Here is a 19,552-nt window from a genome sequence, read left to right on the forward strand (position 1 = left end):
GTACAGATTAAGTTATTCAGCAATTATTTAATGCCTGTTTTGTTCTAGGCACTGTGCTAAATTCTGGAGATATAAAGAGAAATAAAAACAGTTCTTGCCATTAAGGAGTTCACATTCTAATGGGAAAGACAATGTGCACTATGTATATATAATGTATACACAATAAAACTGAAGAAACTGAGACACTACTAATAAGAGATAAGGGCAGAGAGATGACTGAGAAAGACTTCTTGCAGAGGGATTTCACCTGAGACTTTAAAGAAAATAGGGAAGTCAAGATATGGAGGTGGGAAAAGATAGGAATGGGGCACAATGAGTGAAAATGCCTGGAATCATGCAGGTAAAGACCATATAAAGTCTCATGCAAGGAGGCAGCATGGAGACAGACCATTCTCACTGGATTATAGCAGAAAAAGGAAGTAAAAATGGAAGATGACTGGAAATGTAGGAAGGAATCAGGCTGTGAATGGATTTAAAAATCAAAACAGAAACTACTATGTTTGAACTTGGAGGTAACGTTGGAATTGAAGTGCTATGATAAGACTGGTGTCTTAGGATGATTGTTTTGGATAGAATATACACAAATATGCATTTATATATACATCAACAAATAGACAGGTAGATAGATTGACTGATTTGGGAGCAGGCAGACCAACTAGAAAATTATTGCAATAATCCAGGAGAGAATGAGGTTCTGTATTAGGAGGGTGATATTGATAAAGGAGAGAAACAGTATATATGAGAAATATTTCCTAAGACAGACTTACAAGACTTGACAAAAGACTGAATTTGAGAAAGGTGAGAGAAGATAAAAGAGTCCAGGATGACACCTAAGTTATCCAAAAGGAAATCAGCTAGTGTTGATTACTTTATTTTAATTTGATTTATAAGATTAAACTACTTTCTTTAGCTAAGACATACTAACATAGAAAGTCTCTTAAGTCTAAGCAACTATGGAGTTAATGAGCAGATTAAGACTTTATCATCAGTAACAGATTATTTAGAATTAAGACATATAATAATTATAGGATTACTTTTTTTTTTAAAGGCTAAATTCTCTTTTCTGATTTCCAGGAGAAAGGGTTGTTGATCAGAGGCTGTTCCCCTTTCTGACAGCTGGAGAAAGTTAGCCAAAAGTTCCTTTTTCCAGTTTTAGTGGATAAGTTCCTTTTTTTTTTTTTTTTTTTTTTTTTTCTTTGAGCTAGAGTCTAAGTTGAGTAATGGAATTTTCCAAGATGGGAATAGGGTAAGGTGGGGTGGAATAGAAGTGATTGCAAATTACTTACCACAAGTTCCTATTTCTCAGTACACTTTCTAGTTACAAAAGGCACCACCTATCTATAAATGACTTCTGAGTAGAATTAAGAAAGTCTGGTAGAAGCTAACTAATCAGATCATCTGCCTTGTCCAGAACTGTGTTCAAAACAAGGTTCTGTCATTTAAAAAATCCTTTTTAGTAAAAATCATCTTTGTAAATCACTCCCTGTCAGACCTTTGAGATGACTGATTTGATATGCAAATGTTAGTTTTGCAAATTAAATCACAGATGGCTTGATAACTTTGTCCTCATTTTCTCTTTTATTCCAGGTAATTAATTTTAACAGTGAATTCTAAGCATCTTTTTTAAATTAATTTTCTTTTGAATAAATGAATGTCTATTTTTCTTTTTCTTCTATCAACTTGAAAGAAATTAAAACAAAACTCTTTTAACAAATATGTATTATTTACAAATGACTGACTTGTATCTAATAAGGTTTCTGTCCAAGTTGTTTGTATTTAAAATATTGTTATCACTGTACAAATTATTCTCCTGGTTCTGCTCACTTTGCTCTGCATCAGTTTATGTATTCTCAGATATTTCTGAAACCATCCTCTTTTTTTTTTTAATGCCCATCACAGTAGGTATTTGTTATTTGATTGTATTGATTTTGATTTTTTTATAGCCTAATTATATTTACCATTTTCCTTTTTTCTCAACTTTGCCAACCTAATCAATGTGAGATAAAACATCAGAGTTGATTGATTTGGTTTGCTCTAGATATTAGTGGAGTAATTTTTTTATGTGGATTTTAATAGTTTGGATTTCATCTTCTGAAGACCACTTTTTCCTATTCTTTGATTAATTCGTCAATTGGAGAATGGCTGTTATTCTAAATTTCAATCAGTTTTCTACATGTTTAAGAAATGAAATCTTCATTAAAGACACTTACTATGAATATATGTATTTTTCCACTTAATTGCTTCTTTTCTACCTTTAGCTGAATTAGTTCTGTTTGTGTCTAGGCTCTTATTTTGGTTATGAATTCAGAGTCTAATGATTCTTAAATTTTTTCCCCTTTCATTCTGTTTTGTAGGTCAGTGATTTTTGCTATGAAATACTTGACATTTTCTTGTATTCTTTCAGTTTTTTGACTTTATTTTAATATTTCTTTTTTTTTTTATCATGAAATCAATGACTTCTTTTTGGTCCATTCACATTTTCAGAGAAAATTTGTTGTTTGAGCAAAATTTTGTACCTTTTGTGATACTGCCTATTCATTCTTTGAAAGATCAAAATGGCATCAATATGTTAGAATCAAGTACAGTGTGTCTAACTGTAGCTGATCAGACTCAATATGAGCTCAGAATGCTCTGCCACAGCTTGGGCACAAATAAGCTATATGAACATCTGGGGATGAATTACTTCAATTCAACCTTGTTCATAGATCATAGCACCCTCTCTGATGATGGCATGTCTATGCCAGTGCTCTGATGTCATGAAATCAATTCTAAAGTTCTTAAGAGAAATCTTGAGAGTGTCCTTGTGTTTGCTTTTTCTAACTAACACAAGAGTGCTTAACTGTGGCTAGCCCAATGTAATTGTGTTTTCTGCAGTAGAGTTTGAATGCTCAACAGTTTAATTCAAGAAAGGACCTCAGTATCTGATAACTTATCCTGCCAAGTGATTTTCAGAATTTTCCTAAGACAATTCAAATGAAAGTGATTCAGTTTCCTGGTATGATGCTGGTATACTGTCCAGGTTTCATAAGGCATTCAACCAAGAACATAATGGCTCTCCGGATCTTGGTAGTTTGGTAGTCTAAAACTGCTCCTCTCCCACACTTTTCTTTAGCACTTCCCAATAATGAACTAGCTCTGGCAATGAATTCAATCTCATTATCAATCATTATTTGGCTTTAAGTTAAAACTAAATTGGAGGGAATATTGGTGCATGATTTTTTGTTTGCAGATAATTGTGCACTCAATGAAGCCTCAGAAGCAGAACTACAACAAATTATGAATTGTCTCCTGCTTGTGCTAATTTTGGCTTAATAATTAACAGCAAGAAAACACAGATACCCATCAGCCAGCACCATATCATCTTTATGTAGAACCATTAGATACAGCAAATGAAGAAGTTTTCAGTGCTGTGGGTAGGTTCACTTACCTGGGGAATATACTTTCCAGGGATATACTTCTGACAAGCTTGTAATCCTTTTTCTGATTCTTTCTTACATAGTCCTTACTGCTCTCATTTCTTTTCCATTTTTCTCCTCAAATACTTTCAATTCCATTTATAAAAATGTTTTTGAACTCTTAAAAATTCTTGCTTTGTAGGCAAAGTCAAAATAGTGGAGTAAAAGGAAGCAATGAAACTGAGTTCCTGTCCACAAATCTTCCAAAGAGATCTATAATATGCACCAGACTGAATTCTGATAAGATAAATTCAGAAAAAGTTAACAGTGAATCCTTTGTCCAGCCCTGGCAGACATTTGGAGACAGAGAAGTCTGCAGGCAATGAGGACAGGACCACAGCAGAAGTATCTGGAGTGTGAAGAAGCTTGAGCACCCAGGAAGAAGTTATATACTGGCATAAAGAAAAGTCCCAGACCTATAATGGAGCACACTCAGATTCATATGGGGCACTGCAATGGGGAAAGATTACAACTGGAAGTTTTGTCAACTTTTACTCAATCCTGAGTTGTTCATAGCCCAATGAGAAAGTATACTTAGTACTACATGTAGGTGGCTTTTGCCTTTCCTAGACAGGAAAATTCTGATCACTGTATTGAAAAAGGAGAAAATTCAGATATGAGGAATAACAGTGATGATTGGTCAGATTTCAAGGTCATAAAAAGATTTTACTTTCCCTGTGGAGGAATAATCAGCATTGAAAACACAAACCTAAAGGAAGTTTCCAATTATTTCACTTTGAACCAACAGGACTTTCCAGCTGGTTAATAAAAAAAGCACTTGAGAAAAAAATTGTTTAAAAAAAAAGGATTCATATTTTTCAGATTGGCTAAGATGACAGAAAAAGGTAATGAATATTGGAAGGGATCTGAGAAAACTGGAACACTAATGGTAGAATTGTGAAGTGATCCAACCATTTTGGAGAGCAATTTGGAACTATGTCCACTTCAACATTTGAAAGCAGTTATGATTTTGTTTACAATTAATTTTCTTCAGTATTTTTCTCCTATTTTCACCTGCTTCCCTATAAAATTTTTGATATATTCCACACTAATTCTGTGTTTGACCCTCCTTTGTCTAGTTCACATGAATTCATCAAATTATCTGCTTGCTTTCTCACTATTCCCCCCAAATTGATCTTGTATACTCTGAAATATGAGAAACAGTACTTCCATCACCTTTCTCTTTCCTAAACAAGTATGATTCTTTAACCTTTCTTCTTTAACCTTTTTCTTAAAAGTACTCAAAACAGAACAAATCCACTCCCAGATCCTCTGTTTTTATTTAAGTCCCTCAATACCATTGAAATATAGTCTTCTCACTATATAATATCAATGCTCCATAATATATCTCTTCCTATAGTTTAAATAAATTTGACTTTCTGGGTTTCTCGAGTCTTTTATTCCAGTCAGATATTTCACATTATTTTCTATTTTTTAATTCTTTGATTTTGCTTTATTGATTTCTCATGAAGTCATTAGCTTCCATTTGCTCAATTCTAATTTTCAAGGAATTATTTTCCTCAGTGAGCTTTTGTACTTCCTTTGCCATTTGGCCAATTTTGCTTTTTAAAACATTCTCATTAACTTTTTGTATTTCCTTTTGCACCACTTTCAATTCTCTTCCCAATTTTTCTTCTCTCCCTTAGTTAATTTTCAAAGTTCCTTTTGAGTTCTTCCATGGCCTGAGGCGAATTCTTGTTAGAGTTAATTTCTCCTTCTAGGCTGGATTACTGACATCTTTGCATCTATTATAACTCTATATAGTAGTTTATAATTTTTTTGCTTTTTCATCTTTCCAACTTTACTTCCTAAATGGGAATCTTATTTCAAGGCCAGGCTCTGCTTCTTGCTGCACTTTTGAGATTGGATGATTGGCTTTGTTTATTTTCATTTTGTGTCATCCTCTTTTCTATATTTATCTCTACCTCTTGGTGTTATGTACAAAGCATTGGTTCAGAGCAATGAATCTCCAGGGTCCTACATGGAATCTCAGGACAGAGTGCTGGGAATTCCTGGACTGGTTGCTGCAGCTACTGGGCTTTGCTACTTCTAGATCCTTAAGAGACTCTCTGGATTTCGGACTACCCTGGAGCTTTTCTGATGTTTAATAAAGAAGCTTTGGGGGTTATGTGTCCCTGACTTGGTTCTGGTGGTTTATGTGTATGCTTAAGATTACCCATCACGTTAATTATTATGGTTATTATTTAAGTTACAAATATTAAAACATAAATGATTTTATCAATAAAAATCTATTGACAAAACAGAAAAACACAGAATTGATGAGTCGGATATGCATTTTTAAAAATCAGAAAATAAAAAAAATCAACAAAACCAAAGTAAGGATAAAAGAGGACACATTAAAAATTAGAGGAAAAAGAAGACTTGAAACAAAAAAAATTCCCTCTTTAGAAACAACAAATAAAACTAAAAGCTGTTTCTTTTATAAGAAAATAAAATAGGTTTGATTAAATTAGATTCTATTTTACCTAATCTGATTAGATCAGATTAGAAAGACATCAGAAAATCAAATTAATATAGTAGTAAATATTCAAAGTGAAATCATAACAAAAGCAAAAGAAATAGAGAATAATCAGAACCTATTATGTACAATTATATGCTAACAAAACTAAAAACACAAAAGAAATAAATGAATACCTTCAAAAATATAAAATACCCAAAACAGTAGACCAAATAGAAATTTTAAATAATTCAGAAAAAAGAACACGTTATAGAGGAATTACAGAACAACAACAACAAAAAACCCTTCTAGTACTAAAAAGTTGTTTGCAGGGGAATTCTATCAAATTTCTAAGTAACAATTCATACTCATATCACACAAATTATTTTCACAAATTAAGAAAATGCCCTCCTAGAATCTTTTTCTGGAACAAATATAGTCCTAATATTCAAACTAGGAAAGAATAAAACACAACTATAACTATAGTATAGTGTTATAACTATAACACTACCAGTAATGAATATAAACAGAATCTTGGCAAATAGATAATGGCAACTTATTCAAGAAGTCATTTATTGTTGGAATCTTTACAAAGTATTCAGCCATTAGAGTTGATAGAGACAATAATTATCTAATTTAGCATGGTTCAGTATGATTGATTTGATCTTGGAAGGAGATATTTTGGGCCAGAACTTGAAACAAGGTACTAAGTACAACTGATAGACAATAATGCTTGTGTTCACACCTCCCTTGAAGTTCTTAGGGCCAGAGAGCACTCTGGGAGATAACACAGAATCCCATTCTCTCAGAGGAGGAGTTAACCTTTGGGAGATCATATATATAGAGGAAGCTCTTAGAGCTTGAAAAGAGTTACTTGGGAACATTGACTGGGGTAGGAGAAGAGCATTCTGGGAGGAAGCCCACAAGCCTTTTCTCTGAGACAAGAGAGATTCATCGCATCTTCCACCTTAGTGCTGGCTGGAGGCTGAAGAAAGTAGAGGCAGGAGCAAAGGACAAAGCTGCAAGAGCTCTTGGAACCAAGCAGAAAGATAGGCCTCTGAGCTAACCAGGCGATATTGAAGGACACAATAAAAGATCTGAACTTTTATCAGCTGGCTCAATTTTGAGTGATTATTTACTTTCAACTAAAACCAATACTGCCTCCAGAAAACCTCTCCAAGAAACCTCTCTCCCAAAGAGAACTATTAATATTTTAAAGAAAAAGAACACCAACATTTTGGCGCCCAATATGGGGCAAAATCCTGATTTCAGTGGAAAAACCTCCGACTTTTCAAGTGAGAAAGCATCCAGGCAAGAGATTTATATCTTGCATGTCCACTCACATAGTGGACTTCCAGGTCCTATTTTTGATGGAAATTCAAAGGCAGATAGCCTTTTAATTATGTTAGCCCGTACTCCTTTATTTCAGGAAGCCCAGGAATCCCATTCTAAATACCATCAGGCTGCTCAAGTTTTACGTTTATAATTTAGGATAACAAAAGAGGAAGCTAGGAGCATAGTAAAAAGTTGTACAGCTTGCCTTCCTTTCCACCCTCTTACGCTCCCTCCAGGGAAGAACCCTCATGGTTTGAGACCCAATGAAATCTGGCAAATGGATGTGACCCATTATAAATCTTTTGGTCGTCTGTCTTTTATCCATGTTGTTGTGGTAGACACCTTTTTCAGGATTCACTTTTGCAATGCCAGCAGCAAAAGAGACAGCCCAAGTGGTCACTGAATTCCTCATATAAGCATTTGCAATTATGGGTGTGCCACAAGAAATAAAAACAGATAATGGACCCGCATATACTTCCAAACATTTTGAACACTTTTGTGCACAGTATAAGATTTTACACACCACTGGCATACCCTTTAATCCTCAAGGTCAGGCAATCGTAGAAAGAAGAAACAGAGACATTAAGACACTCCTCCAAAGACAAAAGAAAGGGAGAGCTGCGGGTAACCCTAGAGAACTTCTAAATTTAGTTCTCTATACCATTAATTTTTAAATTTTTGATAAAGATGAACTGGCTCCAGCAGACAGCTTTTATAACCTACCAGAAGAGCAATGTCCAGTGAGAGCAGCCCCACTATCTTTAGATAATCTCCAGGTGATGTGGAGAGATCCAGAAAGTGGTGAATGGAAGGGACCAGATAGGTTAACTGCTTGGGGAAGAGAGTTTGCTTGTATTTCCACAGGAGGAGAAGGAATCAGGTGGGTGCCAACGAGCTGTATTTGCCTTGTCCATCAGAGAGAAACAGAAAGAGAAAAACCTCAAAACAAAGGAGAAGATTTAAGAAACATCTGACACTGAAGGAGCATGGCTGACAATGAGGCTGTTAAAATAACTTTAAAATCTTCAGGAATCATTGGATTTCTAACAAGATAAGACTGTTTCAAGTTCTTCAAAACAAAGGAGAAGATTTAAGAAACATCTGACACTGAAGGAGCATGGCTGACGAGACTGTCAAAAGAACAAAATCTTCAGGAATCATTGGATTTCCTAACACAAGATGAGACTTTTTCAGTTCTTGAAAACCAGCAAGAATAATTAGATTTCCTTGAGATGAAAAATTGTTGATGAGACTATTGTAGTACTTCAGAGCTTACAGGAATTATTGGATTCCTGGCACATGATTTAATGGACAATGGATTCCTTTTGGACTATTTTTAGGACTTATGGACATGTATAATTCTATACGTTGATTCATGTTATGAAAAATTGTTTACTTCAATTGTTTACTTACAGGAATCATTGGATTCCTGGAACATACAATGGGTTCCTTTTGGACTATTTCTAGGACTTATGGACGTGTACAAATTCTTCATGTTGATTCATGTTATTTGTTACATTGCTACTAGCCTGTGTTATTTTGCTATGTAATCTATGTAATTAGGTGTAATGCCTCCCATATTGATGGATTTATGTACACCTTGTTTCATACCTGTTTCAAGTGACCCCTTTAGAAACCCACTAATCTGATTTGATTTTCTATTTTCCTTTGGTATTTTCATCTCCCTTCCTGAGATGTCAGGGAGGGCATGACCACCTTCTTTTTATGGTGTTTTCACTCCTTTTTTGAGCAGTCAGAGAAGGCGTAATCACCTTTTTGGGTGAACTTGGGTCACAATTAGTTTCCTAGCTTTCTCTCACTCACTAAAATCTTCATTTCATATCATTAGGATCAACTTCCTTGAGCTATTCCTGCTTTTAAAGCTTTCCCAACTGTCTGCTCCATTCAAATCCATACTTTGCATTAATCATCAATCAACAAACATTTATTAAATACCTAAATGTCAGGCACTTTGCTAGGCATTGGGGATACAAAGATAAAAGAAAAACAATCCTTACTTTCAAGAAGTTTACATTCTAATAGGGGAGACAATACATATATGCAGAGGTTTACACAAATCATAAAATAGGATTAGGAAAGGCTTTATATGGAGAAGTGGTATTTGACTTGAATCATGAACAAAATCGAGCATTCCAAGAGGCAGAGGTGGGGAAAGAGAAATAATAAAACTCCTAGTACAAACGCATGGAGATAGGAAATGGAAATACCATGTGTGAAGAAGAGGAAGAAGAGCAATTTGGCTGGATCCAGAAAGGGTGGGAGTGAGAAATATGTAAGAAGACTAGAAAAAAGTGTTTTAAATGCCCAACAGAGGATTTTATGTTTAATGTTTAATTTTTAGAGTAATTGCCACTGGCATTTATCGATTATTGGGACCATCATGGTTAATACAGTTTAGAAAACTATTTTGGTGGCTGTATGGGGAATAGGATACACACACAGCTATGTAAATATACACACATTCATATATACACATGTATACACACATATATGTAGAGGGGGAAGCATTGAGCCATATGAACTATGAGGAAACTAATGTAAAAGTTTGGGTAAGGTGATTGAAATTTCAAAAAGGGTGGTTATATAAATGGAAAAAAGAACATAGTTAAGATGTGTGGTGATAGAAAGGGCAAGATTTGCCAACTCACCATCTTCTTTCCCTATACTTTATGAGCTCTAATTTTTGCATTTCTCATTAATTTTTATTATTGGACATTGGCTGTTTTTCCCATGTATATGTTTTTAACAAGCTTTAAAACCTGTTCCATAGGATGTGAAAATTTACTTAAGGCCTCAAACATTCCTTAAATAAGAAGCCAAAATATGACTCAAGGCTACCCAAATAATTTAAATTTTTTGAGGAAGGATCCTACCTGGTTATAACTCTTTAAGTTAACTTTGAGATATACAAATATCTCCCCTCTCAATAAACCTATTGTGAACTATCTATATTGTAGTCTAATCTGTTAACTTGACAATTTATTCATAGTTTGTCTCCTTAGGAGATTATCTGAGATTTTGATTCTGTTTAAGTTTATTCAATTTCTTTGGGATTTTTCTATAGGATAGCATGAGACTGCTATATATCAAAAAATTATTTGTCTCTCTAATATAATCATCTTTGTAAAGCCTTGTCAGAAACTCCAATCTTTGTATAGGGTTATTTTTCTATCTCCTGAAGCTGTGCTTAAGCTTACTAACATCTAGGTTTTTAACCTTTCTAATTTTTGTTTTGTGGTAGATATATTTGTCATCAATAATCTACCACATGAACTCAAAGAGGTGATATTTCCCTCAGAATACTTTCTACTCCAGTGAAAAGAAACTTATTAGATAAATTTCTAATACATATCTTTTCAGATAAAATTAGCACATGACATCAGTATACTTTAGATTGCTCTAATCTTAGATCATAATTTACTCCTAAATTCTTAAAAATGATTGAGAAGAAAAGGGGAAGGGCTTGATTTTTTGGGTATACCCACAAATAACTCACTTAAGGAAGACTTCTTCCATAGTTGTAACAGAGGCCCCATAGCTAGAAATGCCTAGCTTTTTCTGATTCTCTTCTAGTGCAGTAAACAATTCTTCAAACCTAGAAGGCAAAGAGAAAAAAAAAAAAGTGCCATTCTGGTTCATTCTAGTTGCAATTCTAGCATTTTTGTCATCAGTCCCTTAATTTCCACCCACCCCCAGACAAAATTAATGTTAGTTCTTTATTACAATACTCTAAATAAGAGTAAGTTTGTGCATTCAGAAATGAATATTAGGAGGAGATAGTGAACAACTCCAGTGGAACTTTACCCTAACCAACTACCTAAGCTAGTAATAATTCTTTCTGAACAGACTGTATAATGGTTATACCTGGTTAAAGGTAAATATGTAACTAGTAAATAGATATTACCACCATCTCTTCCAGGAGAGACAAATGGACTGAGTCCCCTTCAAAGGAAACTCATGCATTGTAGAGGGAAAGAAACTGAAAAAGAGAAACACTAGTATCTGGAGATCAGGAAAGACTTTTAACAACAAAAAATTTATAATAGCTCTTTATTTTTCAAAATACATGCAAAAATGGTTTTTAACATTCACCCATATTTCTTCCCTTCTCTTAGACAGCAAGTAATCCAATATAGATTAAATATGTATAATTCTTCTAAACATATTTTCACATTTAGCATGCTGCACAAAAAGGGAAAAAAATGAGAGGAAAAGCAAACAACAACAAAGATGAAAATACTATGTTGTAATCCACATTCAATTCCCATAGACCTCTCTCTGGATGCATTTGGCTCTCTTCATCACAAGTCTAATGGAATTAGCTTGAATCACCTCATTATTGAAAAGAGCCAAGACTTGCTTTCTTAAACAATCAGGCTAGATGGTTGAGATGTAGTCCTCATGCAAGTTTATTCAATATGGAATTAAGAGAAGAATAAAAAACTTAATAACACTGATAGAAAGCCCTGGACCAGAAATAACTGGCACTATAGTAGATAAAATAATTGTATTCAACTGGGAGAGATTGTTAGTAAAATGGATACATTTGGAATCTATGTTATATATATGCTTGTAATTACATATCTATATTGTGTCCTTATAAATCCTATGACTATAATAAAAGGGTTATGTTGAATTTAAGGAGACTGAGAAGTCAGTACTTCTGTACTGACAGTACCCCCTACTATGTGGTGGGAGGCTTTGGTAGATGAAAGGAAGCTTATATTTCTAGGTTTTTAAGATTTTTTAGATTTGAAAAGTTCTTTAAAGCTCATTTAATTTCATTTTACAACTGATCTAAGATGTAAAAAGGTTATTCTCTATATTAGGCAATAGCTACAGGAAAGATGCTTAAATCCTTAAGTTAGGGCAACAAAGGTAGGAAATGAATAATGACATAAGAACAGTACTGTGACTAACTAATTTATATGTTGGTTGGGTATAGAAAATATTAAAATCAAGTAATTGAATTACATCATGTAAGAAATAAAACTCATTTAGCAAAGAAAATGTTCTGGTATCAGAATGCAAATATTTCTCTTTGCAGACTGAATATGAGCCAAAAGATCTACAATATTTCCTAAGTTTAGTAACAAGCTGTGTATCTCAAAAAAAAGCTGAGGAAAGCCTCGACTTTTCAAAATTCAACTTTCTTAGAGAACCACTCTTTGGAATCATTTGCCAAAAATAGGTCATAATTACCTTATTTGGGTAACATGAAGGCTTCTATAGTGTTTCATACAATAGGGCCCATTTCTAAGGTGGTAATTAGACTTCTAAGAAGAGGACAGAAAAAGCAACGCTTTTTCTCAGGATCAATGAAACTACAACAGCTATTTGTGAAACAAATAATAATACTAAACAAAAATGAAAAGAAAATTATAAAAAAGTTCTATAATACCAGACAATATCAAGTTATCAAGATAGAGAAATCAACTACCAAACAAAGAAATTAAAAACTCCAAAGTACAAATTAAAACAGATAATTTATAATTTAGGGAATAGAGTGCCAGTCCTGGAGACATGAAGACTCATCTTCCTGAGTTCAAATCTGGACGCAGGAACTTTTTATGTTGCTTAGTCCTGGGCAAATTGCTTCAGTTTGTTATCTGTAAAATGATCTGGGCAAGGAAATGGCAAGCCATTCTAGTATCTTGGCTGCCAAGAAATCCCTAAAAGAGGTCATGAAGAGTCAGACATAACTAAAAATGACTAAACAATAACAACAATGTATTATTTAATATTTTATTTTTCCCAGTTACATGTGAAAACAATTTTTAACATTTGCTTTTAAAACTTTTAGAGTTCCAGATTTCCCTTCTTTCTCTCCCCTCCTCCCACTAAGAAGGTATATGTGAAGTTATGTAAAACATTTGCAAAAAAAGTCATGTTGCAAAAGAAAACAGATTTCCCCTGCCTCCCCACTCCCCCCCCAAAAAGAAAAAAGAAGTATATTAAAAAGTATGCTTTAATCTATATTCAGATTTAATCAGTTCTTTCAATGGATATGGATAGCATTTTTCATCATAAGTTCTTCAGAGTAATCTTGGATCATAGTGATCCAATGCTGAGAATAGCAAATTCATTCACACTTTTACATGATCTCATGGAGGACTTTGCAGGTTTTTCTGAGAGCATCCTGCTCATCATTTCTTAGAGAACAATAATATCCCATCATAATCATATACCATACTTTATTCACAGCCATTCCCCAAATGATGGACATACTTTCAATCTGCAATTCTTTGCCATGAATATTTTTGTCCATATACATCCTTTTACTTTTTAAAAAATTTCTTTTGGGATATATGCCTAATAGTATTGTCAGGTCAATGGGGATTCATGATTTTTATACCCCTTTGGCCACAATTCCAAATTGCTCTACAGATAATTAAATCATTACACAATTCTACCAACTGTGCAATAATGTTTCATTCTTCCCACATTCTCTCCAACGGTCATTTTCCTTTTCTGGTAAATTTAATAGGTATGAGATAATACCTCAGAATTGTTTTAATTTGCATTTCTCTAATCAACAATGAGTTATTTTTTTTCATATGGCTATAAATAATTTAATTAGTTCATCTGAAAATTGTTCACATCATTTATCTATTGGGGAATGGCTCTGATTTTTTATAAATGTGATTTAGTTTCCTATATGTTTGAGAAGTGAGGCCTTCATCAAAGAAACTTGCTTCAAAATTATTTTTACAATTTCAACTGGTCTTTCCCCCATTCTTTCTCTTTTTGTCCTGTTCCTCCTCGAAAGTTTGCTTCTGATCATCCCTCCCCCAAAATGCCCTTCTGTCATCCCCACCATCCTTCTTGTATTCCTTTCCTTTACTACTTTCCTGCAGGATAAGATAGATTCTCCTCTTCCCCTTCAGGGAAACTTTTTCTTGCTTCTTTTATAACGGATAATCAGGCTATTCCACCTCTTCTTTTACCTTTTACCCAATACATTCCTCTCTCACCTCTTATTTTTCATATTCATATTCAACTCATATCCATACCCTGTCTATATATACTCATTCTAACTACCCTAATAATGAGAAAGTTATTATGAGTTACAAGTATCGTCCTCCCATATAGGAATGTAAATATTTTAAGCTTATTAAATCCCTTATGATTTCCCTTTTCCTATCCTTTTGTTATGCTTCTTTTGAGACCTGTATTTGAAAGTCAAATTTTCTACTCAGCTCTGGTCTTTTCATCAAGAATGCTTGAAAGTTTTCTATTTCACTGAATGACCACTTTTTCCTCTGAAAAATTAACATTCAGTTTTGCTGTGTAGGTGATTCTTGGTCATAATCCTATTTTCATTGCTTTCTGGAATATCATATTCCAAGCCCTCTGATTCTTTAATGTAGAAATTGCTAAATCACGTGTTACCCTAATAGTGGACCCACTATACTTGAATTGTTTCTTTTTGTATGCTTGTAATATTTTCTCCTTTATGTAAGAGTTTTATAATTTGGTGATAATATTCCTGGGACTTTTCATCTTGGGATCTCTTTTAGGAAGTGATGGGTTGATTCTTTCTGTTTCTATTTTATCCTCTGGCTCTAGAGTATCAAGAAAGTTTTCCTTGCTAATTTCTTGAAAGATAATGTCTAGGCTCTTTTTCATGGTTTTCGGATAGACCAATAATTTAAAAATGATTTTTCCTTGATCTATTTTCTAGGTCAATTGTTTTTCCAATGAGATATTTCAAAGTTTCCTATTTTTTCATTCTTCTAGTTTTGCTTTATTGTTTCTTGATTTCCCATATCATAAAGTCCTTAGTACTTATTTGTTCAATTCTTATTTTTAAGGTATTATTTTCCTTAGTGAACTTTTTTATCTCCTTTCCTATTTGGCCAAATTTGCTTTTTAAGGCATTTTCTCTTCATTAGCTTACTTTTGTTATCACTCTCATTTCTCTTCCCAGTTTTTCCTGGACTCCTACTTGATTTTCAAAATCCCTTTTGAGCTCTTCCATGGCCTAAGACCAATCCCTATTTTGCTTGGAGGCTTTGATATAGGAGCTTTGACTCTGTTATTTTCTGTGTGTGTTTTGATTTTCCTTGTCACTATCATAACTTTCTATGGTTAGAATCTTTTTTCTGTTGTGTGCTAATTTTCTCAGCCTGTTACTTGGCTTTAAACTTTGTTAAAGTAGGGATCTACATCAAGGATAGAGAGTATAATGTCCCAAGTTTCATTTTTTGGTTTTGCTTTATTTCTTGATTTTTCATGAAATCATTAGCTTTCATTCGCTGCTGATCTTCCAAGTAGCCTTTGGTGTCTGTGAGCTAAGAGGCTTGGAAATTACAAGTGTAGCCATTGATTCAGAGGCTCCAAGGCCCACTCCTTGTTAAATAGAACCAGGGTTATGCTGGCCTGTGGCCTATACTGGGGCAACTCTCCTATCCTGGTGCAAAAGATCTTTCCTGCTGATCTTCTAAATTGTCTAGGCTAGAAAACTATTTGAATATATGTTTTTTTGGTGGGTTCTATCTGTTATAAAATCTATTTGGAGTCATTATTTACAGGTAGTTGGAGGGGTTTCGGGGACAGCTCAGATAAGTCCCTGCTTTTGCTTTGCCATCTTGGCTTTCCATCTTAACAATGTATGATTTAAAAGAAATAAAAGAAAATTATGACATTTAGCCAATATATTTAATAACATTTAGCAATAAAGATGCTAAGTTACAAAAAATTAAATTAAATAAGTAATGTAAGAATTTGAAGGCTAAAGAGAGGGAAAAAAAAGAATAAAAAATAGCATTTTTGTTTTTCGGAATTGAAGGTTAGTAACAATGAAACAGACTAAGAAACAGACTTAGCAACAAAGCATAGTTTTCATATCTAATAGATATTACCCTAATAAAAGGGTATTCAAAAATAAATTTAAATATGTTGAATATAAATAAGAATTGTTTAAACAACTTATGTTCTCATCCTATGCTAAGATTTTAAAATCCACAACAGAAATAAAAGTGGACCAAATAATTTCATCAAAAAAGAGAAAAATACAGAACAAGAAAATATCAGCACACTTAACAACAATAAAATTAAATATGGGTGGATTATATTCCATTTAAGAAATCCCCTTACATAATGCCTTGAAAATTGAAAACCTTGGTTTCATGATATATTGAAAGAAAAAGGTTACAACTAGATACAACTAGAAACAGTGATTACTTTCTGGTTTGTGGTGTTATGTCCTGTTATTTAAAAAAAAAAAATAGAAAAAAGTATGTGACTGCTGTAGAAGTAGTTTTCAAAGTATGGGTTTTCAATATTTAAATTGCCTTTTAGGAAATTTAAGAAATGTGCCTATTCTTGGTACAAAGTAAAGACAGAAACAGGGCAGCTAGATGGCACACTGGTTAGAATTCTGGGCCTGGAGTCAGAAAGACTTTTTTCTTTTTTTTTGAGTTCAAATTTGATATGAGACTCTAGCTCTGTGACCCTGAGGAAGTCACTTAACTTTGTTTGCCAAATGGTAAAAACTACTCAGATATCTTTCCCAAGAAAACCTCAAACAGGGTCATGAAGAGTCAGGTACCCAGGTGCCTACCCTGAAGAATACAGGAAAAGTAACCAAACAATTAAAGTATGAATATAATCAGCTCAACACTTATTGGATTCATACCTTTGAGAATTCTCTTTGGGTAGAATAAATGATAACTCAGCTCCAACATTACTCTCCATTGTGGCATTTGGTACATATTGATAAATCAGTTGGGAAATTTTCTTTATTTTACATTGAGGTTCCTTCACCATGATCAAATGGTATCCAGCACCTGAAATAATTTTAAAAACCAAATGAAAGCTTTACTTTTTCTATTACCCTTGACAGACCATATGTGGCATTTCCAAAGGAAAAGGGAACTGGAGAGTCATTTGTAACTTGGTTAGAATTATAGATATTTTTCCTAGAACCTCTAAATGTGACTCTCAAGTCTTCTCCCTTCAGATGGTAAATGTTAAATATAGGTCCTAACCTAGAAAAGGGTATTTTCAAGCAAGTGAAGAAAACCCTAGGGTTGCTAAATGTTGGTGTAAAAGGCCAAAGACATTTGTAAGGAAGATAATTTGGAGTTTTGAGCAAAAATTCCTCATGGTAATTTCTTTCAGGGAGTAATACCTACCTAGAGCTTGGCACTAGGTCTAGAGATAGTAGAAAATGGAACTTTAGGGAAGAAAAATTTTGTAATATACCTTCCATTCTGCCTCTCTGTCCTTCCATCAAACTTAAACTGCTTTATTAAAAGGTCAGCAATGACATTCTTGATAAATACAAAAGCTTTTTCATAATTATCTTCATTGTCCTTTACCAGTGTTTCATTAGATATTGTTGAATACCCTATTCTTGGAAATTTTCTCTTCTCTTTATTTTACTAACACTTTTTCTATAGCTCTAGATTTTTTCCCTTTATCCTCTTATTTCATAACAATAATTATTAATTCAGGCTTCATTCTCAAGTTTTTTGCTATTTTCTTTTTATATCTCATTCTTTAGGGAATTCATGATTTCATATATAAAGTTTATACTAATAAGATCCTAAATCTAAAACAATTAAATCATGATTAATATAGTAAAAGATTAGTAAAAAGTCCCTGATTTTCATGTGTTATATTCTTTAAGTACTCCTATAAATTCAAAATATTTCTAATTCACAGATTTTGAAATTTATTTTAAACATCAATACTAATTTTCTTTTTTATCTTAAAGTATAAGGAGAGCCTTGGCATTAAACCATGGGAAACATAATCTATAACACAGATACCACTGTTGACTGGGGGGCAATTACATCTATTGAAGATGTAAAACTAGAAGAAATACCCTTTGAAAAAATAAACTTGCAAATCAAAATCTATAGTGAGGGCATCACCTTAAGTCTTTAAACTTAATTTTCCAATATTCTTTTCTCTCATATCAACCAAATTCAGGGGCTCATGCTCAGTACTTAGCACTAAACAAGTATCATTTGCTTTTTTCTCTTCCTTCTCTAAGCTATTGTGATAACTTACTTTGGTTACCAATGATATCAGATGATTAGCTTCTTATACCACCTAAAGAACATTTAACTTTGTCTCATTTACTTAAAAACTTGCCTTAAATTGCCTATTGAATAAAATGAAATCAAAAGCAAATCTTTCAAGCCTGTCACAATCTAGCCTTAGATCTCTAATACCTTATTTCTATCACCCTTATTTTCCACTATTCTTCCTAAGAAACCCTTTATTCCTGGTTGGTTTTCTTACTGACTCACATGACCACTCTCATCCCTATGAATTGTTTGCATTGTTTTCTCTTCATGAAATGCTCATTCTTTTCCCTTTTAACAATCTAAACACCATTTATTCTACAGAGTATAAGGTATTCTACAGAGTATTCTATAGGTAAAGTCTCATCTCCAACTCAAAATCTTATTCTACTACTCCAGTTCACAATGATCTTCTTTCTAAAAAGTCTTACAAAACAACATAAAAATTTAATTATATAACATATTATAACTGTTTCATATGTCTTGCCTCTCTAACTAGATTGTGAGCTCTTCTAGAGCAATAACTTCAAAAGTAGGCCATATACTTCCTGTCTCCATCACTTCTGAAAAGAATGCTAATTAAGCACATTTCAGGGACTAAAATTTAAGTGACCTTTAAACCATGTCCTTTCATTAAGGTGAGTATTTGAATTGTTCTATAAAAAAAAAAAAAAACAAGTGGTTGAGTTATTGGAGATGGTAGTGTATTCTATATAATAAGTGGAAACAGCCTGATATATTTGTGGGCTAGTGATATGATTTGCCTAACTGGGATGAAAGATGTATATATCAGAAAATAGTGGTAAATAAGTTTGGAGAGTTAGAATAGGATCAGATAAGAGAAGATGAATTTTAGTCAGAGAAATTTAATTCTGATGTAATAGGAAATAGGAAACAATTTTAGTTTTTTGTTTTGAATGTTTTGAAGAAATTCATTATGAATTACAACTAACATTATAACTAAGAAAGACTGGCAGCAGTATGTAGATAGGATCAAAGGGAGTAAAAACTAGAGAGAGAGACCATATTTATGTTTGAGGAATAGTGAAGAACCACAGCATTGCAGGTCTCCTTTGGCCATAATGGCAATGCGGTCACCCAGCAGGTCAGCCTCGTCCATATGGTGGGTGGTCAGCAAGATGGTACGCCTACTTTTCTGCTGCTGAAGGAGATTCCAGGTAGCCCTTCTTGAGATCAAATCCATACCAGCTGTAGGTTCATCTAGCATTACAACCTACAGACCA

The 19,552-nt window shown here is 33.5% G+C and overlaps 1 protein-coding gene across 1 annotated transcript in view; it reads right to left on the bottom strand.

The window, feature by feature from the left end:
* The window catches only part of LOC100920109 (ATP-binding cassette sub-family A member 3-like), a 165,941-nt gene that overhangs the window by 54,286 nt on the left and 92,103 nt on the right, over nucleotides 1-19,552 (bottom strand). The window contains exons 16-18 of the mRNA XM_031942112.1: nucleotides 19,332-19,542; nucleotides 16,910-17,060; nucleotides 10,766-10,864 (exon numbers count right to left, since the gene is read on the bottom strand). Of these exons, the coding sequence (XP_031797972.1) occupies nucleotides 10,766-10,864; nucleotides 16,910-17,060; nucleotides 19,332-19,542 (461 nt within the window). The remainder of the gene's footprint in view (nucleotides 1-10,765; nucleotides 10,865-16,909; nucleotides 17,061-19,331; nucleotides 19,543-19,552) is intronic.

This window comes from Sarcophilus harrisii, chromosome 1 (assembly GCF_902635505.1).
Source record: "Sarcophilus harrisii chromosome 1, mSarHar1.11, whole genome shotgun sequence".
Classification (NCBI taxonomy): domain Eukaryota; kingdom Metazoa; phylum Chordata; class Mammalia; order Dasyuromorphia; family Dasyuridae; genus Sarcophilus; species Sarcophilus harrisii.